Source organism: Onychostruthus taczanowskii, unplaced genomic scaffold (genome assembly GCF_017590055.1).
Source record: "Onychostruthus taczanowskii isolate IOZ18803 unplaced genomic scaffold, ASM1759005v1 scaffold107, whole genome shotgun sequence".
In the NCBI taxonomy this organism is placed as follows: domain Eukaryota; kingdom Metazoa; phylum Chordata; class Aves; order Passeriformes; family Passeridae; genus Onychostruthus; species Onychostruthus taczanowskii.
In genome coordinates, this window is record NW_024497297.1 from 752,549 (window position 1) to 778,807 (window position 26,259).

General features: G+C 40.9%; 1 protein-coding gene across 3 annotated transcripts in view; it reads right to left on the reverse strand.

Annotated features, from left to right (window-relative positions):
- Nucleotides 1-245: 245 nt before the first annotated feature.
- Nucleotides 246-26,259, reverse strand: part of MATR3 (matrin 3) — a 26,739-nt gene continuing 725 nt past the window's right edge. For 2 of the 3 annotated variants that reach the window (XM_041417792.1, XM_041417800.1), the window contains exons 2-14: nt 13,602-13,663; nt 13,002-13,043; nt 12,630-12,733; nt 11,446-11,498; nt 10,848-10,973; nt 10,122-10,247; nt 9,765-9,935; nt 8,439-8,570; nt 6,724-6,767; nt 5,854-6,244; nt 3,868-4,261; nt 3,162-3,283; nt 246-1,306 (exon numbers count right to left, since the gene is read on the reverse strand). In XM_041417792.1, the coding sequence (XP_041273726.1) occupies nt 1,256-1,306; nt 3,162-3,283; nt 3,868-4,261; nt 5,854-6,244; nt 6,724-6,767; nt 8,439-8,570; nt 9,765-9,935; nt 10,122-10,247; nt 10,848-10,973; nt 11,446-11,498; nt 12,630-12,733; nt 13,002-13,043; nt 13,602-13,663 (1,818 nt within the window). In that variant the 3' untranslated portion in view covers nt 246-1,255. Of the gene's footprint in view, nt 1,307-3,161; nt 3,284-3,867; nt 4,262-5,853; nt 6,245-6,723; nt 6,768-8,438; nt 8,571-9,764; nt 9,936-10,121; nt 10,248-10,847; nt 10,974-11,445; nt 11,499-12,629; nt 12,734-13,001; nt 13,044-13,601; nt 13,664-17,955; nt 19,041-26,259 lie in introns of all 3 variants that reach the window. The other variant, XM_041417781.1, reaches the window with a different exon arrangement.

A 26,259-nucleotide genomic window follows, 5' to 3' on the forward strand; every position in this document is an offset into this window, starting at 1 on the left:
CAGAAATAAAAGTGTCAGCAGAATATACCTACCAGGGTTTTAACAAGTGATATTTTAATTTGTTTGGAAATGCAAGAGGGTTTAGGGAAGAGAAAGAAGAGTTATGCAGGAAGCTGCTGAAGCACAGGTGTTATAAACATGCACATTTTAAAAAGAGAGCTCGAGTTTTGATGTGGTGATGTGACACAGGATAGAGAGTTCAGCAGAAACACTGGTTAACATGCCAAACATCTATAACAAATCACTGTGGTCTAGCTTTGTTTATTGGGAATCACTTTAGTAACCTGAAGTCACAAATAAGCAGTAAATAACAAAAACTACAGATAAACACAGGTTACACATGCAAATTCCTGTTCACATCTCACATGTGCAGGTACATTAAGTGCACAGTTCTAAAGAGTCTTGACAAAACCAGGTTTTAACAAAAAATGGTGTTAAAATGCAGGTATGAAAACTTCCATGTGAAGAATATAAAGATACCTTTGTCCCTTTCAGGACTCCAATGCTGCTTTTGCTATACCAGAGATGTACGACAGCGACGAGATTCAAGTAAAAGCAGGAAGAGCTCGAGGAAATAATACTGGTCAGAGAATGGGCATTTACTTCTCACTAAAATACACGGAATAGCTGAATAGGAAAGTCTAGGCAAGAGCTCAGGAAAAAAAAAATCACAAAGTTGTAAAGCTGACTAATCACTAATTTCCCTATTTGCTATAGATAACAGCAGTGACATTAAAAGAAACTGCAATTCAACACTTAAAAATGCAACTTACATTTAACGACTTTTCCAAAAGTGAAATGCAATGACAGCCTTACACTCAAAATTAAACAGCTGCTAGGCTCAGACCAAAATACGGAATGTTCTAGATAAAATAAAAATACAGTATTACTTTTCATTTTTTATTCAGAATGGAACTGAAAGACAATTTCTGAAGCTTGAAAGTAGTAAGTTTCATTTAAACGCAGTTTTCTTCTCATAGATGAGCTTTCCACAAGGGTGCAAGATTTCTTTTTCTGTAATAGCTTGAAGTGTCAAATGAAAGGTTGTTGCCATTCTCACATTAAGAACAAACTGTTGTCATTAACTTAACTGCATATGCTTTTTGCTACAACATTTAACACATGAACAGACCTATAATGCCTACTGTATCTCACTAAAACAAAAAAGAATACAGTATTTCCATCTACTACTTGTACTGCTTTTAAAAAAGATTAACATTAAAAACAAAGCCACGTTTTCCTTACATCCTTCTTTTTAACCTTCTTTCTTTTGCCTGAAGTCTTCTGCCATTTTATCCAGAATTTTCTGTTGAAAGAAAGCAGTTATATTGGGGATATATTTAAAGAGTTTCTCACAGGTACAACATAAAGAACGGAAACATAAATCAAATTTCCAAGTTTAAAATCTGTGAGCATCAACTGCAATTGCAAAGATCCTAACTAACAAGGCTGGCACTTCTCCCCGTCCCGGAGTGGAGCATTCCTTGGCAAGCCAATGGAATTCCTTCCCCTTTTGGCATGGACTTGTGACACGACCGAGCCACTTACCTGGGTGGAATCTGCCCTCTACAGAGGCAGGGACACAATATCTCCCCTCCCCAGAGAAGGGTTAATTTAAAGTCTGAGGACTTTGGTACCACTTTGATGACATTTGGCAGCAACATCAATTCACCTATTTAATTTTCCCAGCTCTCCAAGCAGACTCCCAGCTCCAAGCAAGTGCCAGTGTGAAACAGAAGCTGCATTTCCCCCTTCCCTCCCCAATTCCAAACCCCACCACAGTCACACAATCACCCACAAAACAGCTCACTGATCATTTCTGCCACAGAAAAAACAAAACAAATAATGTTTCATTCAAGTAACAAACCTCACAAACTGGCACTTTTCCCCCCTTCCCATTTTACATCAAGGCTTTAATGTCCCATAAGCAGGTACCTCAATGGAAAAAATAAAAAAAGAAAAAAACACTATGGTGATGGATGAGGTGGATTTTTTTCCTACAAGATCCTGCATAGGAACTGATTTTCTGATCTACTCCTTCACAGTGTTGTTTGGTGACAATTTTTATGCCATCTGCCTTCCTGGGCCCTCTGTTTATTTAGGGGTTCCCTGTTACTGCAAGAAGGCAAATGTTTAAATTATGAGGTGCCACATTCTCCTCTGTGGAGCTCCTGGGGTTTGCTTTCAGCCTCAGGGATCAACTGCCCTGAAATGCATTAATGTGACACTGCAGGACTATCAGAATTCCTTTGGGATTGCCTTTCCTGGAGGTCATGTTTGCAGCTCACAGTATGAGGTTACAGCAGCAGCATTGTCACTCATGCCATGCAATCATGTGATACCTCATCCAGTTAGAAAATGGAAAAGTGCTCACAAAATCAGAAGTTGCAAAGATTTTTGCTTTTTTAAACATATAAAAACTTCATCTTAAGCAACGTTGACTGGTTGAAAACACTCTCATCAAAGGGACGACTGGAAGGGATCTGGGCTCCCTGTTACTGCAAGAAGGCAAATGTTTAAATTATGAGGTGCCACATTCTCCTCTGTGGAGCTCCTGGGGTTTGCTTTCAGCCTCAGGGATCAACTGCCCTGAAATGCATTAATGTGACACTGCAGGACTATCAGAATTCCTTTGGGATTGCCTTTCCTGGAGGTCATGTTTGCAGCTCACAGTATGAGGTTACAGCAGCAGCATTGTCACTCATGCCATGCAATCATGTGATACCTCATCCAGTTAGAAAATGGAAAAGTGCTCACAAAATCAGAAGTTGCAAAGATTTTTGCTTTTTTAAACATATAAAAACTTCATCTTAAGCAATGTTGACTGGTTGAAAACACTCTCAAAGGGACGACTGGAAGGGATCTGGGCCATCTGCATTTACTCTGCATCACTACTTCTAAGCCTGGCCTTATTCCAATTGGAATTCCCTCTTTAATCCAAATTTACAAGATAAAAAATGCTGGAGCCACTCTTTAAACTGTGCATTCTGCATATTATTTTCACAAGATGATGTTTTGGAGAGGTCTATCTAGAGTTAAAAAGTTATTGAGAAAGCCAATTTCCACTGCCTGAAAGGTATTTGTATTCTCAGTCCGGTCTCGTTGAGCTCTACTCCCCAGAAAGAATCAAGCCATTTAAAATGAACAAGTTTTTGCCTTACCTTCAACTTTTGATAATGAGGAAGGCTGCTGCAATGGGTCTTTTTTGCAACATCTTCATTTGTGTAGAACAGGGAACACAATTTGCAATAAAACCCTGTTTTGGGTACCACATAATTCACACCTAGAGGAGTAAACACCACAAAATAAACTAAGAGATCTACTCTACATCATTTCTTTTAATGTCATATGTCATTTCAGCTAAATCTTAAAACCATAATTCACTTTACATTAAAAGCTGCTTTATCTTTAAAAGTCTCTGATTTAGTTTAGTCAAGCAGGGGCCTAATAGTAACTAAGTATGCGCAGGTTTTGGGTTTTTTTATATTTAAAAATTCACCTTTCAGATTAAGGGTTAATTTTATTGGGTCCTTCAAGAACTCACAATGTTTTGTGATCGGTTTTGGAGTATTTAATATGACTCTGAACTATTACCACTGTTGTGCTCTGTGCTAGCAATTGAATTTGTGTTGCTAAAAGATACCTCTGTCAATTTCTGCCTAAGGAAAGGGTTATGAAAAACGCTATGAAAATAAGGAAAAAAGAAAATACTGGGTTTAGGGCAGGAGTGAAGAAGGGGGAGGAGGGGGAAGCCCTAAAATGAAAGGCTATGGGGCAACGTATTGCCAAAAATAAAAGTCAGATGAAATGAGAAATGCTATTGTGATGCACAGAGACATTTTGGAAAAGAAATGGAAACAGCCTTACCAACAGGAATGTTTGGCTGGTATGGCCCAATCCTAAACTCGTCTGGGACAAGAGGTTTCTCCAGAACACTCTTTGTTTCCTGCTCGCCCTGGGGGTCTGTGTTTTCCTGGGTGCTTTTCTCAGTATCCTGCGCTGCCGCAGCATCAGAAGCTTCAACGCTTTCAGCCTTGGCGCTCTCTTCGCTTTTCGTTCCGTTTTCTAACGTTTCACTCTCCTGCTCTGGCTCCTCAATCTTGTCCACCTTGATCTCTGCCAGGCTGTCCTCGCCCTTGCCCGCGGCCTTGGCTGCCAGCCCGGACTTGCGCAGCTTCTGGTGGTCGGAGTCCTCCTCGTCGCCCACCTCGTCCAGGGTGACGAAGCCCTCCATGCTGCGCGGGAAGCCGCCCACATAGCGCTGCGGGGACAAGGGGGCCGTGTCAGCTCAGCCCGAGCGCTCCCTCCAAAGCCCCCTGAGCTTCACAGCACAAATACAAGCTCCAAACTCCTCCTACGAGAGCTGCCTCGCTCACTCAAACTGGTACTCAAGATTTAACCAGCTCTTTTTGTATCCCACTGCCCCAGAATCAAGGACTCCCTTTCACAATGATTTTTTTTTTTTTTGCATCAGGAATGGCCATTGTTCCACCACAGCAACATAATTTCAGCTTAAGAACAGAGCCAAAACAACTTAAATTCTCAAGATGAAAGTTCTTTTAACATGAGTACCTTAAGTGAAAGTAATTTTGGAGTGCACCAATTTTGTTGCTATTTGAAAATCCCGTAAGAGCCTTGAATTCATGGCCTGAATAGAAGGCAAAACTTTACCAGAACTATTCTGTCCCCACTAATGGTATGAAAGTTCACCAAAAAGAATTAAAAGCTCTTTTCAACCAGTAGAAAGCTTAGAGCATCCACATTAAAACAATCACTAGAACAGAAACAAAACCCAACCCAAACCCACCAACCACCCAAACTGGGAAAGCCTCTGAAAATCCAGGTTTTGTTAGAAGAGGGACTGTCTAAATTCAGACTTTTTGGAAATGCTCCTGCTGATATAGAAATATCACTATTCCACATACTTAACAGCAACTGTGAGCAGGACTGAGGCAGCATTAGCTTTGTGAATGTAGGTCTTCAAAGGAGTGAAGTCTGGCTTTGAAGCAGTTTATCACAGCCAATGCCAACATACCAACAAGGAACACTAAGAAAACTGGGAAATGCCATTTGCATGGCCAGTATCCATCTCAGCACCATTAACCAGGTTCCTGACAAGGATCCCCCAAAACTGAGATCCATGCCTATCTCATTAATTAATTAGGTACACGCCTTTCTTGCAAAACAACGATCCAAGTCAACAAATTACTGCAACTTTGCACACTTCTCCACAGAACTGAGTATGATTAACAAAGCAGGTAGGACGTAAAACCCACGAGAGTGTGGGATGATGTGGTGAGAAAAAGGGAAGTCACAGCAAGTAGCCTGTGACTGGAAACATCTTGAAAGCAATTCTTGTCTTTCTCCAGGGGGCAAGGGGCCCTGGCTAACTGCAATGGCCCTACCTGCCCCTCAGCTTAAGGTGTAGCTGTACATCCAATTCTGCCCAAGCCCACATTAGCCTCCAGCCCTCAGTACATTATTTTTTGAACATGCTTTCTGGGCTCAAGGGTAAATACAGTTTGCTGAGAAACTGCTCAGAAGAACACAGTTCCTGGTTAAGTATTAATCAAAAAAAGGGTGAAAAACAAGCAAACCCCCAGCAAGCAACAAGGATAAAAGCCCACAAATTAAAGGCTTCTGTCAAAAGAGAATCAGGGCTTTTTAACTGAATCCATGGCCAAGTTCCACCCAGTGAGATCTTCCACTTTCTTCAGAGGAGCTTTAACACCTGCTCCTTTCCAGACAGGTGTTTTAAAGACCTACAGAGAAAGGTCTGCACCAGAATGTACATGGTGTGCTACCTAAGTTAGACTGGCCTTCCCTCACTCAGCAGCTCACTGTGTGAGTTACCTTTTTAAGCTTTTTCTTGGCTCCTGGAGTGACTGCAACATTCCCCTCTGTTTTTACAGTTGCATCATCAGGTGTGTCCTTTTTTTCTTCAGTAGCCACATCAGCTAAATTGGCAACATCTGCATCCTCTCCTGCTGAGCTGCCACTTTCTAACAGTGCTGCTGCCTCCTCCTCATCCACCAGCAGCTCATCTTCAGACTCCAGGAGTAAACTGGGCTCATCTTGCTCTGTTTGTTCCCCACTTTTGGCACCTGAAGGCTCAGCAGCATCCTCCTGTTTCTCCTCTTTCGCTTTTTCTTCTGTATTGCCACTTTCAGGTTTCTGAGCAGGTTCTGTTTTGGACTTCTTATCACTGGGAGAATCTTTGCTGTCTGGGGAATATGTTCTCTTTCTGTAAAGAACAAAGAACATTGCTGCTTGTAAACCTGGAGAGAGTCCAGAAATTACTAAAGAAAAAGATCAGATTTCTTTAGATAAGTCTGGAAACTATTAATGTTTCAGTTTAGAAAATGGAAAGCTGATGGAAATCCTGAAGGACATGATTCTTCAAACATACAAAATGCTGCTCCAAGGAGAAATTATCCTTACAAGACACAACAACTGTTTGTGGGTTTAAATTGCAAGAAGGCAAGGCTAATTAGGGACTGCAAAGGATTTCCTTAGGAGACTGAAGAGGCTGTGAAATCTCCATTGTCAGAGGAAGAGGGTGGGTAGCATATTTGAAACAGTTAATCTCTGGGCACAACCTCCAGCCATTTGATCTCAAAGCTTGCCTGACTCTTTTCTATTGTTTCTATACTCTGAATAAGGTATTTTCATTATTTTCATATTTCCCTTAAACAACATCATGCTTTAACAATAGGAAATTACCTGGTTTTATCCTTTTTCAGCAGTTCAACTCCTTTGTTGGGAATCTAAAATAAAATTGAAAAAAACCTGTGAGTTCCAGCAGAGTATGACTTACACAAGTGCTGTAGCATAAATGCAGACCAGAATCCACTCCAGCCAAGTGCTTCCAGCTACATTAACCCCCAGGAACTCTGTCCATGCCACCCACCAACTGATCAGCAAACCTTTATCTCAAGTCAGACAGGACCTGGCCAACCTAGAAATTCCCTGCCTTTATTCATAGTAATTATTCAATACAAAACAAATGGGATATCCTGCTCCAGAAAATTCACATACAGTTCCTGGCTTGTTTATGAACCAGCAGCATGTAATTCAGGCACTGGCACAGATCAGTAGTAAGCTGTACTTTTCTCCACCATTAGTGGAATACCTTTAGCAGACTCCCATCACTTCACCTGTTTATGAAGTACAGAACAGGAAATGTCACTTGTAGGCAGTAACAAGGAAATCTATTCAAATTGCCATTAACTGCTCATTTTGCTGCACTACCATGTGCATCAGTAAGATTTCTTCATGCTCCACAACAACGCTGATGTTTCTAGGAGACAGCCTGACAGTTCAGATTGCTCCTGCTTTCATTATCACAGGACTTTATTATTATCACAGAATATTCTGAGTTGGACGGGACCCATAGGGATCATCAAGTCCAGCTCTTCAGTGAATGGCCCAAAGGGGCTGAACCCACAACCTTGGCATTTATCAGCACCATGCTCTGACCTGTAGTTATGATATTTTATTAAAAATCCTTTCCTAGGATTTTTCCCCTCCTGAGGAGCTGAGAGCCTCAGGAAAGAAACGTAAACAATAACTATCTGCTGCTGTGGAATGCAACAGGTGCATCTTCCATTGGCCCACGTGGATTGTTTTCAATTGATGACCAATCAAAGCCACCTGTGCCAAGGCTGTGAACTGTCACAAGATTTTGTTATGCATTCTATTCTATTCTTGTTCTTTGTAACCTTCTGATCTCTCTATTCTCTCTGTTCTTTTAGTATAGTTTTAATGTAGCATTTTAGTATAATATTTAACATAATAAATCAACCTTCTGAAATGGAGTCAAACCTTGTGTCTCCACACACAGAAAATTCATCACAACACTGACCAGCTGACCTCTTCTCAGTTTTGTACCTACTGTCCTAGTCCAGTGAAGAAACACCTATAATTGCATGAATAGTACCCTGGTGTTATGTAAAAAAACCCTGGTGTTATGTAAAAAAACCCTTCAGTCAACCTTTATAATTGCATGAATAGTACCCTGGTGTTATGTAAAAAAAAACCCTTCAGTCAACCTTTCCCCTCCTTTATATGAGCTGCACAGGCAGAGGTGCAGTTCTAATACATTTAAAGTTTTCACAAACCTTCTTCATTTTCAAAGACAAAGGAAAAAAAAGATCCCACATTAGAGAATCGTCTAAATGGAGTAATTTTAATTAAAATCTATATCATTTACTCTAAAATCTGAATTATAGCAACTGTTTGTGGTTTGTTTAATCTGAAAGGAATATCCTTTAACTTGTCCTCCTAACACCACCACTTGTGCCAAGTAACTGCACTCGAGGAGCCAGAAAATATTAAAGCCAACTGCTCAGTTCTACATGCAACATTGAATTTTCAATAAGCAATGGCTGTCATCTACTTTCCTTTACATATTCAACTACAATTAAAAAAATCCTTACCCTTAACACCAGTTTCTTGTACTTTTCAGATAAATCCACTTTCACACATCTGCCTTGGAACCAAAGCGCTTTGTTGGCACAATGCTCAACCATGGCCAAAGCATCTTCTCTGGTCTCCATCTCAATAAAGGCCTGAAAAGATTAAAACACACAATAAAAAGGACTCTGAAACACTTTTCCAGGCAGTGATTTAACTTCAAAAATATTCATTTCCAAATACTGAAACAAAATCATCATGTTCAACTATACCCATCCTCACCAAACACCTGAACATTTACCCAAGTGCTTTACAAACCCCAGCTTTTCCATTCAGAGCATCTGTCCCAGGGACAGTTCTGAAATTAAACAGGCATTTAAATAATCTGCCAAAAAAGTCACCATAAAGTAAAATATGATTTAAATTAAAAAAGTATCAGGACAATGAAACTCTTATTTAGTGCTTATGTACCTGGGAATTTCAGGGGAGTTGTGAGACTACCTCAGTATTTTATTTTTGGTTTTTGAGAGAAGGCTGAAACAGAAAGGCAGCAGCTGCTGCTCTTCCAGCTTTGTGAGGAGGTCTCACAAGGCTGCTGAATGAGCTTTAAACAAACACATCTGGGTTGGAGTATCCTTGCCAAAAAACTGAAAGCTGTTTCAGCAGCCAACTTAGGCAGCAAAGCGATTTTATTTTTCCAGTGAAGTAATGTCAGGGACTTCCTAGGGGGTCGCACAATAGTTTAGTAATTTTGCACTTCTCAAGTGTGGCATTAGGGGACTCAGGCACCCATCTCTTTGTAAAAGCAGTAGAACTTCCTTTTTTTACTCAAGGGAGCAATGAACTGGGACAGTAAAGCTTAAAAAAATAGAGCTAAATAGTTTAAACTCCTGTATACTTCTAGAAATCTTGCATTTCCCTATACACACGCAATGGTCTGTCTTCAAACCTTTCTTTTCTAAGCTAGAAAAGCACAGCAGAACTGCTTTTGTTTAAAGAATGAAAAACAAAGGGTAAATAAAGAAACATGTTAACAGTAGAATACATTTGTGTTTCACAGGTAATGGTTTTTCAGCCCTAAGAAAACAATTCCAAGGCTCCACGAAATCTGCATCATCCAATAATCAAACCTCCACGCTGAAATATATTTTTTTCTGTTTTTAAAGCAGCTCATATTCCAGGGACATCTCACAGGAAGCTCCAAAGCAAACCCCCAACCCAGACAGACCCTGAGTCATTTCCAAGCCTATGCCAGAGCACAAGGTCCACACATGCCCCAGCTGAAGGTGTAATTCCTTCCCAACTAACACCCCCCTGAAGCCGTGCCCTAGGGGCTCCCCAGCGGTCACCTGGCTTTTCATTCTCATGAGGATGTAGTTCTTGATCTTCCCGTAGGGCTCGGCCAGTTTGAGCACGGCGTTGTCAGAGTAGCCCGAGTGGGGCAAGTTGCTCAGGTGGATCACACGACCAAGTTCTGGTTTTGGTGGCTCAGTCTTTTGGTCAGGTTTGCCCTCAGGTTTCTTAGATTAAAAGGCAAAGACATTTTTTAAGACCTATGTATAAAATGTACAAGGGTGACTGTCCCTTGATTAATCTGATGTACTGAAAAGTACAGAAATTAGGAGTAACTTAAATGCTGCAGCCTCATAACACTGACTGCCCCAGATTAAAATAAGGCAATGCTAAAAAAAGCTGAAGTGTTTTACCTTTATTCTCTTGTATTTCTGTGACAAGTGGACTCTGACTGGTTTACCAAACACCAGGGCAGGTGTTGTTGAATAATACTCCACTGCAGCCTGGGCATCTTCAGTGGTTGACATTTCAATAAATGCCTGAAATCATATAAAATCAAATTAAGTGCTGCTCTTTCAGGAGTCTAATTTTGTTTCAAATTTTCAAGCTCTTCCATGCTTCCTTTTAAAAATAACTGCATCAGAAATGAAAACTGCTTTTTGGTTACAACGTGAACTGACCTGCAGAGCTTGGCAGATACTTTATTTAGGTGCACAAACAGAACTATTTTGTTTGTTTACATTCCACCTAGATTTGAATTCAAAACATTCAATTGCTGCCTCCTTTTTCCACTGCTATGGTATTGCTTTTTTCCACACTTCAAAATAAGACACACTCCATAATACAAACTTAGGATCAAAAAAGTTTTCAGATAGTTTTCAAACAAAGCAGAATGTGGTGTTGTTAAGAAAGCAATGAACAACCAACCAGGAGGATTTTTCAATATTTAAGTGAAAATGTGGTAGTGCAGCATTTCTGGAAACACACTCCTCCTTTCCCACATGGCCCTGATGATAGACGTGGCATCTCAGTGGGTGGCTGAGCAAATCCTTTTCCAAAAACAAAGCTCAGACAGTGACAGGAAGCCCACCAGACACACCAGCCAGCCCCAGCAGCAGTGCCCTGGGACCCAACCTTACCTCATTGATTTTGTTTAGAATCAGGTGATTTGTGATTATCCCAAAGGGTTCAACGAGCTGAAGCAGCTGGTATCTCAGGTTCTTTCCCCTCTGGAAATCCATGATGTGCACAACTCTGCTTGTTTCCTGTTGAACACAAAGCATGTGCACACAGCATGAGAAAACCTGAGCACCAGCAAACCCAAAGTCTGCCAAGGCTCTGCTCTACTGGTGTAACTGTTTAAATTTTTAATAACTATTTTTATCTATCTTCACTAGTGACCAAAAGACGCATCCAGAAAAGGCACAGAATTCCTATGGATTTCCAGAGCAAGATGCCTGCCGTGCCAAAGCTGCCTTTCCTTAAGTTCACACAGCTTCATCATGAAGAGAACATTTAAAGAAGTTCTGTACAGTTTTGGAATAAAAATTTTGTCGAGTACTCAACACAAACTCCCAATCTCATGCCAAAGCTTCAGTACTTCCACACAAATTCTAAAATCTCACTTCTAAAGACAATAAATTCATTAAACAAACAAAATCCACAACTTAAGAAAACACAGAAAAATTATACAACAAAAATGTGAGTTAAAACAAAAAAAAGAAATTCAATACTAACCACTCTGCCCTTCTGCATGTGTCTGGGTCCTTGCATATTTCCATTTCCAGCTCCTTTAAGAAATTAAAAGAATGAACAAGCTTAGCTCAACCTGTAAGACTGGGATTAACATGTCTCATCATGAGTTCTGAAAAGATATGTCACTTGTAATAGCAAAATGAGATCAAGTTATAAAAACTAAAAAGGCTTTTTATTTATTTCAGAGCTCTTGTAATGTGAGGTCCTCATTCCTGCTCCTTCTCTTCACTCTAACGTTAGAGAAAGAGCTGCATTTATTGCTGACCAGGAACAGCAGAGAGTAAGCACAGCCCATTGGAAAAAAAAAAAAATCTCTTGTTTTAAACAAGATTTGCCAGAAGAAAATATCTCTGCACACAAAGGATGTGAGATTTCTTTATCCAAGACACTCTTTATACAATTGAGAGTTTCAGTTCTAAAACATCACCAATTCAATCACAATATCCATTAAAAAATCCAAAAAACCAAACACAAACAAAACCCCCTTTCAAATAGTTTGGCCTACAGGTAAATTTGAGATATTTTGAAAAATTAACAGTGCTATTTTAATGTAATAAAGTGTGAGTGCATCTATCATCTAAAAAGTGTCTAAAATACTTGTACTCTGTCAGGATAGCTAGGTAAATTAATCAGCTTTGCTCTTTTAGCCATTTGAACTATCTGAAAGGTAGGAAGTAAGAGCATCAGGCAAGAATGTGATTCTTAGCCTCCTTTCCTGAGAGGAAGAGGCTTGCATCATCCATCTTCCCACTTCTCACTTCTATTCCAATTTATTTCTCATATTCACTTGAAAATAGGAGGAAAAAACACTTAGGACACTGAATTCTTACCAGAAAACTCCACCAACATGTAGCTACTCAGAAGACAGATAGAAAAATCTCCTACATAGGAAAAAAAATATCCAGGTGCTCAGCACATGTTGATTAATCTCAGTTAAAAATCACCAGCCACAGGGAGTTGGCAGCTGGCAAAAAGGTGAAGTGTGGGAATGCAGTACCAGTCCTTAGTCCCACCACAGCCAAAGTATTTTAGCTCCAGTGCTGAGAAAAACATTTTTCTTGGTTGTTTTAGAACACCAGTGACAAATTAAAACAAAGAGTAAAAAAACCCACACAAAACCTAGCTAAAAATTAAGCCTGGTGAAGGTAGGTGCCTGTTGAGGTTACCTCTGGGCCCAACAGGAGGTCCTCCAAGGTGGAATGGAGGTGGTGGTGGTCCCAAAATTCCCGGTGCAGGGTTTGTAGATTGTTGCAACATAAAGGGATCACCCCTAGAAAGAGGAGAAAACACACTGTCATTTTAAGCCAAGAAACTGTGAAGCTTTCATTCACAAAACACCCTAATTTCTGCAGAGCTTTTATGCACCCAACTCAGGCTACTTTTACTTCTGCCCTTCAGCTGGAAAACAAAAGGAGGAATCCATTTGAACCAAAGGAAATGTGTTGTTTCACATAAAATGTTAGGAACTCCCTCTGCTTCAAATAAACAATTTCAAATAAACAATTTTAATAAATACTTCAAAATTAATTACTACTTACATTCCATGTCCTGAATCACTGTCAGGATTCCATTCTGGGTATCTTAAAAGAAACAAAATTAAAAGAAAATGTAAGAAAACATGCAATCTCCTCTAGCTGTGTAACACAAGCAGCAATACCTGGAGGTGCAACACAGGCGCATCACAGGCAACACTCCAGGCCCACTGCCAGAGCCATGAGCAGCACTGACAGAAATGCTGCTCTTCAGGACAAACTCCCTACTCTGTTTGCAGAACTGCTGGCTTTACAACAAAAATGTACAAGTAACTAAAATTACAACAGATTCTCAACTGCTAAGTTCCAGCTGTTACATACAGGATTCCAAAGCTATGAACCAGGATCCCTTTTTGTCCTGAAGATGCTCCAAGTTGCTTTTATTCCCTAGAAGGCACAGTAAATTTTCTAAACCTGCTCTGTGGAACATTTATTTAAAATCAGGGAGCATCTCGAGCTGGAAAGGACCCACAAGGATGATCCAGTCCCAGTCCTGGCCCTGCACAGGACACCCAGGAATGGCAGGCTGTGCCCGAGTGCTGTCCCAGGCCGCCGCAGTGCCCAGGCTGAGCCCTCCTCCCCAGTTACTGTACTTTCAGTTCATACATTTCAAGCAGCAGCTGACAGCGGCGGCTGTGAGTCGCTCCATTGATGTGATGGTTCCACTCCTGCAGCAAAGTAAACAAGGCACAATTAGCAGCCACACAAGGGAGTCCTTCCCACAAAGTCATGGCCTACAGCAGTGTCTTCTCTGCTATGATGCAGTTTTGCAGATCCATAGAGAATGGAATCTGTTGGTGGTGCTTTGAGGAGACACTGACACTGGACCTACCTCTTCTCTGCTAACCTGGCTGAAAAGGTGTCTTATGGGAATGGGGCTGCTCCTGCCTCAGAGTGCAATGCTCCCTGGAAAACTCCAGCCCAGGCACAGAGGGCCATGGCAGCCTTTGGAACTGAAGGCTGTTTGTATGTCTTCAGGCATTGCAGAATTTCCTCTACTCTGCTTCATTCCTCAGATTTCTACAGATTTATATGAAGTAAACACTCCAATTTTTAGAACCATAAAGAGGCCAAGAAATTGCACGGAATTCAGAAAGGAAAGACTAAAAGAAGCCTAAGTGCATAGCTAGGACAAGCTACAAATATACAGGTGAATATAAAATATATCACTACTCAAGGGGAATAATAAAGGAAAAAAGCCACTCTAAACCAAGATGTTACAAAGGAGAAATAATGAAATTGAACCAATTAATCCAGGTAAAACTCCTCCTGGTTCTGGTTTTAGTACTAGAAAGGAATGAGGGATTTCTACTTTTTCTCTGCAGACCATTTTAACTACAAAGGCAGTTACTTATTTTAATGCCTGATCTCTGTATCTTTATGTTCTTACAAGTAAGAGCACAAATCTGTGTTTTATTCACATTTGTAAAATGACAAAAACTCTGGAGTTTCCCTGCTGCACATCTGGGAGCCACAGCCTGACCTTCACTCTGCTGCTCCTCAGGGAAGAAAAGGACCAGCAGAGATAAACACAGCGGGAGAGTCATTCAAGAACCTTGGGGCTGAAGGTTTTCTCCAACTGAAGGTTTTTTCTTATCAGCCACGTTTTCAACTATGAACACAATGTGCACTGGCAACTGCTTTATGTGGCTCTTGTTACATGTCTGCTTCTGCTCAGCACCCACAAAGGACTTTCGCCTAATCCCTTATCTTTCCAAATTTTTGGTCTCTGCCACAGTACAGCCATCCTGCATACAGTGAGACATTCCCAAGGCTCACTGTAGTGTTTCCTTATGTTAAATGCCTATCCTGCACTTCCTACAAAGAAGAAAAATCTGAATTTAAAGTCTCTCATAAAGTATTAGAATATTACTCCATGATGCTCCTGACATGGAGCACGATGAAGTCATCCCTTTTATCAAGATGTAAAATGAGAGCACCACTTTTTCTTGTTAACTGCACAAGATGTAGGCTCTGCAACTATAAATAGGCTGGCAATTAGGACAAAAAATACCCACCAAAAAAAAAAATCTATGAACCATTCAATATGAAGTTTCTTCAGTTCAACACCTGCTAACAAGTGTTAGCATTACACTCTAGAAAATAGTCCTCTAAACCCCAAACCCCTCTAGATTCGGGGGCACAGTCAGTAAAGCCTCAGTGGCTGGTTCCACCAGACATAACATGCTTTGAATCTGTCTCAGCACAAAACTGATGCAGAAGTTATCTGCAAACCAGAGGCAAAGTTTGGGAGCTTTAATTCTCATTCAAATGCTTTTAAATTGGAAAAAAAGGGGGATGTGATTGTAACTTCAGATTTTTCTTCTCCCCCAGGGAACAATGGTAGCTCATCTACATTGACTTTTTATTACACAATTCTTGATCTGGATTCCCTTTGCCGCCTGCACCCATTTGGAAGCATTCCTCCCCCAGGGTTTTGGGGCACCAGATTATTTGTATTTACAGGAACTCATTAACACAAAGGCCCCAAGCTGAGCGAGAGAAAACCTGAACTGAGTTTCTGAAAACCCAGATTCCCCTTTGGCTCGGTTGATGCAAGCCAGAGGACACTCTGTTCCTCAGAAAAGGAGGCCACACTCGAGCACCTAATTTTAGCCCGCCCTCTCCCAGGGCCACAGCCAGGTTCTCCCTCTGAGATGTACCAGGTTCAAGCGTTTCACCTCCAAATTCATCTGCTCAGGTTGCATCAGCCTTTGTCTCTGGCAGGAAAACAATCTCTCCATGTCTAGCACCTCATTCCCTGATAAAGGGATCAGGAGTGACAAAATGCCTGCCTGAAGTAACTGGGGCACAATTTACTTCACAGAAAATAAACCTGGTCTCAAAATATACACACATCAAATTAAAGAAGCAATTAAGAACATCACTAAAAAAAATACTAGAAGACTACTCGGCCAATTTAAGTTACACTAAGGATGTTTAACACCTTGCCTGCATTTAAAATACACATAGCTTGATCAAACACTTTTAAAAATCACCGATATTTTTATCTGGAGGTGGGGAAAATGAGATGTTGTTACTACAGCAATAAATTGACATAGTCCCAGCTATGAAAAGCATTCCCTTTCTGCTTTCCATACATTTCGGTTCAAATCAGATTATTTTAAAAGTTATGTTTTACTTGATTTGATTTTGTGGAAGACACAAAATAAGGAATTCTGAAATGGTTGGGTATGCAAAGCAGAGGAAAGAAGGAGAGAAAGAGAAAAATTCTTGTGGTGACATGATTTCTGAAATCAGAAATAAAGCCCCAACTTGGGTCATAAGAACCAGATGATCCAACCACAAGTATTTTATTGTGTACTACCAGTTTTAAAGTCAAAAGCTAAAAAGAAAAAAAGTTTTACATGTTACAGAAGAGGTCAGTCACTTAGGTTATGCTGTTAAAAGAATTTGGTATTTCTCATACCTGGAAAGGTATTTCCATGAGGATATCCTTTCATTAGATCTGCACTCCAAAGCACACTAACAGCCACGAGCCTTTAAAATAAAGAGCTAGAAAGACCCCTACTTACAGGATTACTGGTTGCCATCTTCAAGGGCCTCAGAAGTTAATGTTTTCAATCTAACCAAATGAAGTCCTTTTAAGGAACTGAGCATGGCAGCTAAACTGTTAACACTTAAAACTTTAGTGAAAATAAACGTCAAATACAGGAGACAAGAAACCTGGATTACTGTATTTTATATCAAAAGTAATTAAAGCAACACAAGTTCATAAACTGTGAGATCACGTGGAGCCATACAGTGTGTGCTTTAGAACTGGTTTGATCCTTTCCTTGCAGGGACAGAATAATTCTTGTGTTTCAAAAAGATCAGATGTACAGAACAGCACTTTGTGAGAGGAAACTGTAAAGAAACGGTTAGTAACAGCAATTCCACATTGTATCAATTTTACAGTAATAGCACGTATTATGTTTTCAATTGAAGGCCTTCAAGCTAATTAGCCACTAATTGTGACAAGAGGGGCACTGTATTAGCCAATTAGCCAATTAAATTGCCTAGTATACTGGAAATCAGCAAGATGAGTACATTGGAAAAGGTGAACGTGAGAAGGCTCTGAAAACACCATCTGAATCATGTTGAGTAACCTGCTCCCTTTGCAGAGCTGCACTAGGCATGGATAACTAAGAGGGAAGTTTCAGCATCACCGAACACACCGAAGAGCCACTCTACTCGTGAGCCAAGTAAAGAACACTACTAGGAACACAGAGCAGGGTACTGCAACAGCAGACTGATTGCTCGGAGAGTCTACAGGGATAGATGCAACATGTGACAATAAAAAGTGAGTCTGAAGTGTTCTAAGAAAGTTGTGAAAAAAGGAGAAAAATGACGACAAATTTCAGCCATAGTATGAGATAGAGTGTTAAAGTGAAATTAAAAAGGCAAGAATGAGCTAATCTAAAACGTGGTTTTTACTTTTGCAAATAACTTCCAGGGCTCTACATTAACTCTTTCCCTCTGGACAGGGAAAAAGCAGAACTGTGCAAGAATGCATCTTAACTACATATAAATCAGCAATCAAGACAGATGTGGAGGAGAGCTGAAACTAGCTTCCGGAATGGCACAGTAGATACACTGCAAAAAACCCCCAAACCAACAAAAAAATACCAAAACCCACCCCAAAACTGCTTGAATGCCAGATGTTTGTGGTTAAGAGAACATGTAGATGTAAAATATAAACAAGATATCCCAGTAGATGATAGCTGTTTGACTTGAAGTTAAGCAATCTGGGCAAATAAAATACATTAATGTAAAGCCCTGGTTTACAATGTTTGTCAACAATTACCTTGCAAATACACCAAGTGCCTTTTTCACTCTCAAACCAACTTTCAGATCATTTCAAAAGCAACCAGGCCATAGAAATAATTAAAGAAATAGGTAAAAACAGAACAGATACTACAACGTAAAGGAAAATAGAAGTATCTGGTGCATAACTCACCTTATTAGAATGAACTGGCATATCACATATAGAGCACAGATGGGGATAACCCTTCGGTAAGAATCCATGGAAGTCTTCAATATTGCTATTTGGAGGAGCACCTCTCTTTTTCTCAAAGAGAGATCTCTCGGGACCAGGACCACGACCCATTCTGTCATACTCACTGTCAAATTTATGATAGTTATGCGAAGTCTCACCATAAAAAGATTCATCCCTACACCTTTCTCCATCTCTCAATCTGTCATCTTCATAATCCATTCTGTCATAATAACCAGATTCTTGAGAACGACTTCCATGGTCATAGTCAACCACTGGGTTGAGACTAGGACCACGATCATCAAAGCTATCTCTTCTAAAATGCCTTTTTTCTTCCCAATCATCCCTAGGTACTCTGTATGGTGGTTCCCGTGTGGATGATCTGCCATCTCTACCATAACCTTCTTCAGCTCTCCTCCTTTTAAGTTGTAGAAGGATCTGAGGCAAGTTTTCAGGAGTGATCTTGTCCTCGGGATAGCGACTCAGTTCATCTAAGTCTCTAGCAGACAGACCAAAGCTGGCCAAAATGTTTGTGGCCTGGTCTGCATCTCCACGGTGCTGAGAAGACAAAGGGAGCGGACCTCTACTTCCAATGTTAAATATAGACTGTAAATTATGGGAAGAGGTACTACCAGAAGACAGTGCACTATGAGATCCTTGTTGGTTCAATGAAGAACTCATTCCAAGATTCATTAAGCTAGCAAGGCGTGCAGTACCCTGGTTCATCCTTCCAAGAGATGCTGGCATATTTAAAGACTGGGTAGCAGCAGCAAGAAGGCCTATTCCTGCAGAGAGGTCACGCCCATGACCTTGTGAATCCCTACTCAGAGATGACTGCTGGAATGACTTGGACATTGTAGAACTAGAGCTTGTCTACTTTATGGATCAAAAAAATTCTTTTTGTTTAGTGTTTTTTTTTTTTTTAAGATGGCTGCAAAGAGAGCTCACACTAGAAAGCTAGGCAAACTTCACTTCAAAAATGGTAACGCCAAGAAAGAGGATCAATAATGACTGCAGATCTTCTTCAAGCTGAGAAACACCAGACAATTCTGTAGAAAAACAAGCAGTTTTAGTCATAAATCCCTTTAAACAGATGCAGTTTTAAACTTATGCATCATGTTGAGCTAAAAAAACATTAAAGATCTCAATCTTACAAGGCTTTTATCACATCACAGATTTCAAGAGGTACCCAGAACCTACATATATTATTGCAGATAAAAATAACAGTAGTGTTTCCTATACATACTACGCTTCTTCCACAAAAACCTACTTTCACACCGAAGAAAAGTGAATTTCAGAAGTTTGCGATGTCTGAAAGCATCTATAAAGTTTACTGACATGTCAGCCTTGATCTCTGGTTAATGGCTTTGTTCATACCCTACATTACTGTACTGTGTCTGTGAGAAGAACACAAAAAACTTAGGTCCATAGAATCCAAGATGACTTTGGCATATATCACATATTTGAAAATGAAACCTCTACCACCACAGAACAGGACGAAAGGAAGTTAAAAGTAACTGAAGTTTGGGCAAAAAGTTTCTGCTATAAGATCTGTAAATAAGACCAAACATAATATTAAGTCTTTACGCAGTAAAATTCCAATTACTGATGTGAAGACAGATGTGAACAAGAAAAACAAGTTTTACATTTTGCAGGAAGTAAACAAGACCTCTTGTTCCAATTGCAGTTACACCGCTAACAGCATTTCTGAAGGGATTCTTTACTCTGTTATATGGCAGCTATGACACCAGCCTGTATTCTCAGACCTCAAACTAAACAAGGTCAGGCTTAGTGCTGGGATGGGAGACCCAAGAAAAACCCTGCTCCTGCAGGAAGAGACCCCAGTGAGTCAGGAGATGGCACCACATCCCAGCGGCACTGCTGGCCTGGGGCTGGCACTGACACCGTGATCACCTGTGGGAGTTAAAGATCCTAAAACACTGCTCACAAGAGAGAGGTGACTCTTCAGTGTCCCACTAAAATAATAACCTAGCACTCAAATATTTGGTTCAACTCTGTTTACACAAAGTTCTAACTAAACAGTCTATCAATATCCACCGCATGCTGCAATGAATAAATTTCATAAAATGTTTTTTTTCAGGGCAGAGCAGAAATAACTGTAATACTTCACCCCATCCTCCTCCAGCCTTGGGACAGATACACAAAGTTTAAAGCAATTCAACACATGTGAAAATATTCCAGCAGGAGTAATCTGCTCTTGGGCCCCGACGCTGCAAAGCCCTTTCCAGTGTGGGCAGAGCAGCTCTGCTTCTCCAGCACTGCCACCGAGGAGCACATCAGACACAGAACCACTGAGAAAAGAAACAAGCACAGGATGCACAGCTGCAAATGAAGTCAGCTCCCAAGAGAACAGGTACGTTTGGGGAGGAATGGAAAGGACAAAACAAAAGCAAGGACTTTTCCTTGAAGAGACCAGCTCTGCAGAAGGCAATGGCTCTTGTACTGGAGAGAGAAGGAAAAAGGTCAAGGTTAGAGATCTCCAGCCCCACTGCCTGCTCAATACACAGCCTGTTCCAACAGCGCACGAAGCCCAAAACCACTTGGGGTTTTTTTTCTCTATAGCACCATTTATGTAAAAAAAAAAAAAAAAGAAAAGAAAAGAAAAAGAGGATTCCCTGAAAAATACACAAAGCACACATAACTCACACAACTCTATCTCCGCAAAGTAACTCCTTTACACAATTTGCTACATAATCTGTTATCAGTGCATCTAAGCTCATTTCAGCTACATTTCTAAGATTCAAATACACCGGAGTCACTAAAAAGAAGCTCGACTGCGTGACATTTGTTAATAAGAGATTGAGAAACATGAGGATGAAAATAAGTTTGAAAGTTTCGAGGCAGAAGACAGAAAAACACTGCAGAAAGCTTCAGAGGAAAACAGCAACACAAGAACACAGGGGGAGCATACCAGGTGAATTGTAAGGGAGATGTCCCAGAGAAGGGGGCCACACTGGAGGACACTTGAACACAAAGCACTGAAGAACTATATTATAAAAATCAAGACTCTTCAGAGTTCAAACAGAGAGGAACTCTAATATTCAGCTGGGTACCATGCTTTTATCTTACATTCATTCAGTATTATTCAAAGTGCTTTTATGACAATTTTACAAGCTAATCCTTACTCATTTAATTGTTACACAAATTTTCTCCTAGTTCATTCACACACTCTCATAACGGTCTGAAGCTGAACTTACTGGGTTCTTCATAAAGTCAGGTATTCCAGAGGGCTCTCTGAGTCTGACCAGCAGCAATTCCACAGATACCCCTGTGGTCAGGACAGGCTCGCTGTGTCCTGCTGTTAGTGCAAGGATCCACACTATTCAAGTTTTCACTAAATCAGGAAAGTTCTCTACTTTTCAGAAACACCCTTTAGTTTTTATTTGAACAAATGCTCCCTAATCCTCTTGTCACAGCTGTCAACTGGCAGTTCACTGTGTGCTGCTGCAGAGATTAGCAGGGAACAAAACCCATGGCAGCCCGGCCTGGCAGGACCAGGGCTACAGGACCTGATGGCACCATGCTGAGACCCCACCCTAGAGCTCTACAAAACCACACCCAGCTCCTGCAGCTGCCAACACCCAGGGAAGGGGCAAAGGGAAAATAAAAATAGGAAAGATGGGAGAATAACCAAGACAAAGACACAGAGAGGGACAATCTTATGGAAAAGCATGAAGTGCGACAGTAAGACAAGTGTATGATGAAGACACAGCACAAGCTGGCAATTGGTGCTAGTCAGGAAATGCCCTACATACAATTAGGTACTTGAGTACTTAATGAGTTTGAATATCCTCAAAAACCCACTGTTCATCACATCACTCGCTGTTCAAAGGCTGCTGCACTCCACTTCTAACCAACCCCATCCTTTAAGACAACGGAAAGAGGTGGGGGAAGAGCCCTACCCTCACACCAAAGATGTTTAACTTCCACAGGGTCAGGTTTCACGTGATCCCAAGGCAGCACTTCCTGTGCTGATGACTCCATGCCGTATCTGACAGGGACAGGTTCCCATGGAGCAGGGCCAGCTTTTGAGAGAGGGTGCCATCAACTGAGTCACAGCAACAAGATGGGCAGAACTGAACAGAGCTGCCTCGAGAGCCAGACACGAGTTAGTTCAAAGTGTTACGCTACTTGTTCTCCATGTAATTTCAGCTAATTGGGAACAGGCTTTCAGATACACCTTTTTTTAAGATTTGTGGGCAGAAATTTGGCCATTATTAAGATTTGAAAATATATAACATCAAGCAATCTTGAAATAAGTTGAAAGTCAAAATGTTATTAGATTTCCAGACAAATGCAGACAATGAAAACCATTTGTATCTACAAGTTGCAAAAGACTATTCTATAAAGGTAGACAAAAAAATAAGGAATTTGAATCCTACAGAGTACACTGTTGTCAAACAGAGCCCAAAATGAGGCTGATTTTCAAACACTATGAAGGTTTTTCTCTTAGTGTAAATCTGAACATATCTTTCCAATAAAGCTTAGGAACTCTTGCTCCAATATTACGTTTGACCTGAGAACAGTTTAATTCAGTGAATTTTTGGAATATATTGATCATGCTGAACACAATAACCTCAGCTTGCCACCTTTCATGGAACACAAATAGGCTGAAAGTAAGTCCCCAGCTCCCTATTCCTTCTGCCACCTATGCGAAGTTACTGTAATTTTAATGTTGATCTTATTCTTAGAAGAACTCATCTTTTACCCACTCCTATTCCACTATTTACAGAAAAAAGTCTGTTTTCACTTTCTAGTCAGTTTCACTTTCACTTCAAAACACATTGAACAAAAATTCAGTTATGGTAAAAACATGAAATTATCCACAAACTGTGAAACACACCCTGATTTTGTAACAACACAATGCTTTTGCAGACCATACACCCTTGGGAAAAAAGTACCATAGAAGTTTTTGGAAATCTGCTCTTTGGATAAACATCTATAGGTCTTCCTCTTCCTCTCTCACACATCGTACTTGGTGTGGCAATCCCTTCTGCCTTGGGAGAATTCTTCTGCTCCTTGGCAAAAGTGGCTCCAGCACATCATGGCAAAAAGGGCTACTGAGGGAAGAGATCTGGAATTTGGACATGCAGCCCTCCTATGCTGCTCTGAGAATTAATGGTAGCAAAAACAAGAACTTGCAAGGAAATTAGAAGCAGATGTTATCTAGCTGCTGAATGACCAAGTACAATGGATCTCAAATCCAAGGGATTAACTTTTGGACAATACAGAAAAGGCCACTGTATTGTCCAAAGGCAAAGGAGGAATTGCCCAGCTCCCTACAGAAATGCAGATTCTTGCTCATTTCAGCTCCCAGTACTCAGAGTGGTTATTTAATACTGCTTTTCCACATGCAAGGAAAGCACTCCTCTTGTTCAAGCCACCTCAAAGGTCATGCCCTTCATGAAACTTCAGGAGCACCTGGCACAGGGGACTCACACTTTTTCTGGGCACAGATTAACCAGTCTGCTTCAGCCACAACAACTGGAGGAGTTTCAGTTCTTAGGATTATGTTTCTCTTCATCCCAGGGACTTCCTTGATCAGAGGAACACAAAATAATCTGAGAGTTGAAGTGACTGTAACAGAGGATTGCTTCAGAACAGGGAAGTGTGACAGCTGAACAGGCATATTTACAAATGGGGAATTAAAATGATTGGTTTAGCAATCAAGAATCTTAAAAGAACTTACAGTTTTCAACGTCCAAATGCAAAGAGGAACACAAAAGAGGCTGGTTTCCTATTTCTGCTCATTATATAATTTAATATATTCAACCAGCCCTCTTTTGTAAGGGGTGCATTTATTTATTTACAGAAACAGAAGTAGAAAAAAAATTCAAGAACAGTAAAGAAGGCAAAACCCACTTATTTTTTAAAGGGAAAGGAGTAACACCCAGGAAACAAAAGTTAACTGCTGTCACTGAGGTGACCACACCACAAACACCTACATGGCTTCCAGCCATTCCTTTCCACTGCTTTCAATGCCAGGGACACCTTCAGAGCCCCCACTCTCCAGTAAGACAGAAGCACACAGGTTCTTGCAGCTCCAACAAGCCACTAACAAAGGGGGCTCTGCCCAAACCAGAGTCTCTGTGGAATGCTGTGGGATTGCACTGGGAAGCATCAGCAATACAACTGTGTCCCCATGCACAACAAGGACACAATCCTCCTTCATTCCCAGCAGGTGTGGGGACCAACAGCCCCTCAGACACCAAAATCTTGACACCAACACCAGAACAAACCACAGACCAATTTTTACCATTAAAAAAAATAATAATAAAAGGAAAAACCTCACACAGAACAGTTCTGTGTTCTGATCTGGCAACATGAATTTCCATCTGCCTCGAGGCATTTCCAGGGCTGGGATAAAATCGTGGTCTTTCCCAGCTGAAATCCTGCTTGTAGTTGCAAGAAGTATTCTAGCTGCAGAGAAAAATCAAAGAACTGTTTCACTGGCTCAGTGCTCAAAATAAAAACCCTTTTGTTGAAATTATGACTGCACAATATGGTACTTAAACACTCACAAACTAAATGAGTTCAGAAATATCATTTAATATTTGCTTTTGTTTTCAAGACTTGTTGACTCAGAAAGCTGATAAAGAAAGGAAGCAGCATTGAAAAAAACCACTCATAAATTAACAAACTGAATGGAAATCATTTCATTGCAGCTCTGCTTGCAACAGTTTCTCCCCCAGATTTGTTGAGCCACCCAGAAGCCTGCTGAGTATTACATTATAAAATGCCTTGGTCTTCACCAAATCTCTCAGCAGAGACACGTGCAAGTCACAGCAAAGGGCAGCACACAGCTTTTCCTAATTTCTCACCCGATTAATGAGTGTTTTTATTTAAGTGCAGTTTATTCTGGAATAAACCAAGTGGTTATAATATAACAGCTATAAAAACCTTCAGTCTGGACCCCGAACACTGACTCTACCTCCCCCCTCTTTTTAACTGATTTTCAGTTTTTATCTTTAGGAACACGGATATCCACATTTTAAGGACATATTTAGGATTTTCTCTGGGGTTCTTTTCCTATAATTTATTTCCAGGATGTATGTAACACCAAGTGCACAATGCAACAGTACAAACACTGGCTTATCACTTCACAAACACATCCAAGGTCTGAGTGCCAGTATCCTCACTAAGAATTCAGTAATGAATCATTTTGGGAAATTTTTTTTTTATAAAATTCAAGACAGAAGTTCACTAATTTCTTGGGCATACAATAAAAATGTTAGTATGTTCCACTACATTGTTATAAACGCAATTTGCCATTTTAGCACATTGAAAACTTGAAATACTAACGTTTCAAACATGAGAAGATTAAATCACTGGATCAATAGATCCTTTGTAAAGAAGCTCCTGAAAATGTACCCTTTTCTTCTCCCCATGAAAACTACACAGACTGCTTTAAGAAACTTACATTTGCGACCAGAGCTGCTCCCTACTTATCTGACTCCAGGAATCAGGACCACCTACAATTCAAAAAACCTGAAGAATTTAAGGCTGAGTAAAAAGAATAAAGATCATTCAGCAGTTTGAACCGCTATTAGATACTTTTTTCCCAAAGGTCTGCATAGTGGAAGGAGAAACAGCCACACATTCGGAATCTGAGGGATGGTTCAGCCTTCTTTCAACAGCGTAAATGCCTCATTTATCATTTAACAAAGCAGTATTTCAGGCTCCCAGAAAGTTCTTTTCAACTTCTGGATGTTTTCAGAATAGGTGAACTTTGTATCTCATTACTCTGACTCTGGAAGCACAGTGTGTACATTAAAGAAACGGCACGTTATCAATCCAGCATAGGAAGAAAAAAAAAACACCCCCGCAGGTTGATTTGTAAGCACAGCCTGAATTATATGAAAGTGAAACTGAGTAGAAAGAGGGTTCAAACGGCTGCCTGCACTGTCAGGATTCTTGTTGCTCAATTCATTAATTCTTAAGACCAGATAGGCATCAAAACCCGCAGTTTTAGAATCTAACGGCCTTTAGAGAGTTAAGGAAGGAGGGAGGAACAAGGCCGCCCGCGAGGCCGCGGCTGGCGCCAGCAGCGCTGGCAGGGCGCAGGGGAGAGCTGCAGGCAGCGGGAAGCGCGGTGGAGCTGGGTCACAGCTGCAGCGCCGAGGGGCCGAGCGGGAGCCGCCGTCCCCGGGCGCGGGGGACGGCGGCGGGGGTCGGGGCTTTGTTCCGAGCCCGGCGCGCCCGCAGTTCCGCCTGGCGGCGGGCGGGGGCGCCCCGGGGGCCGCGGCA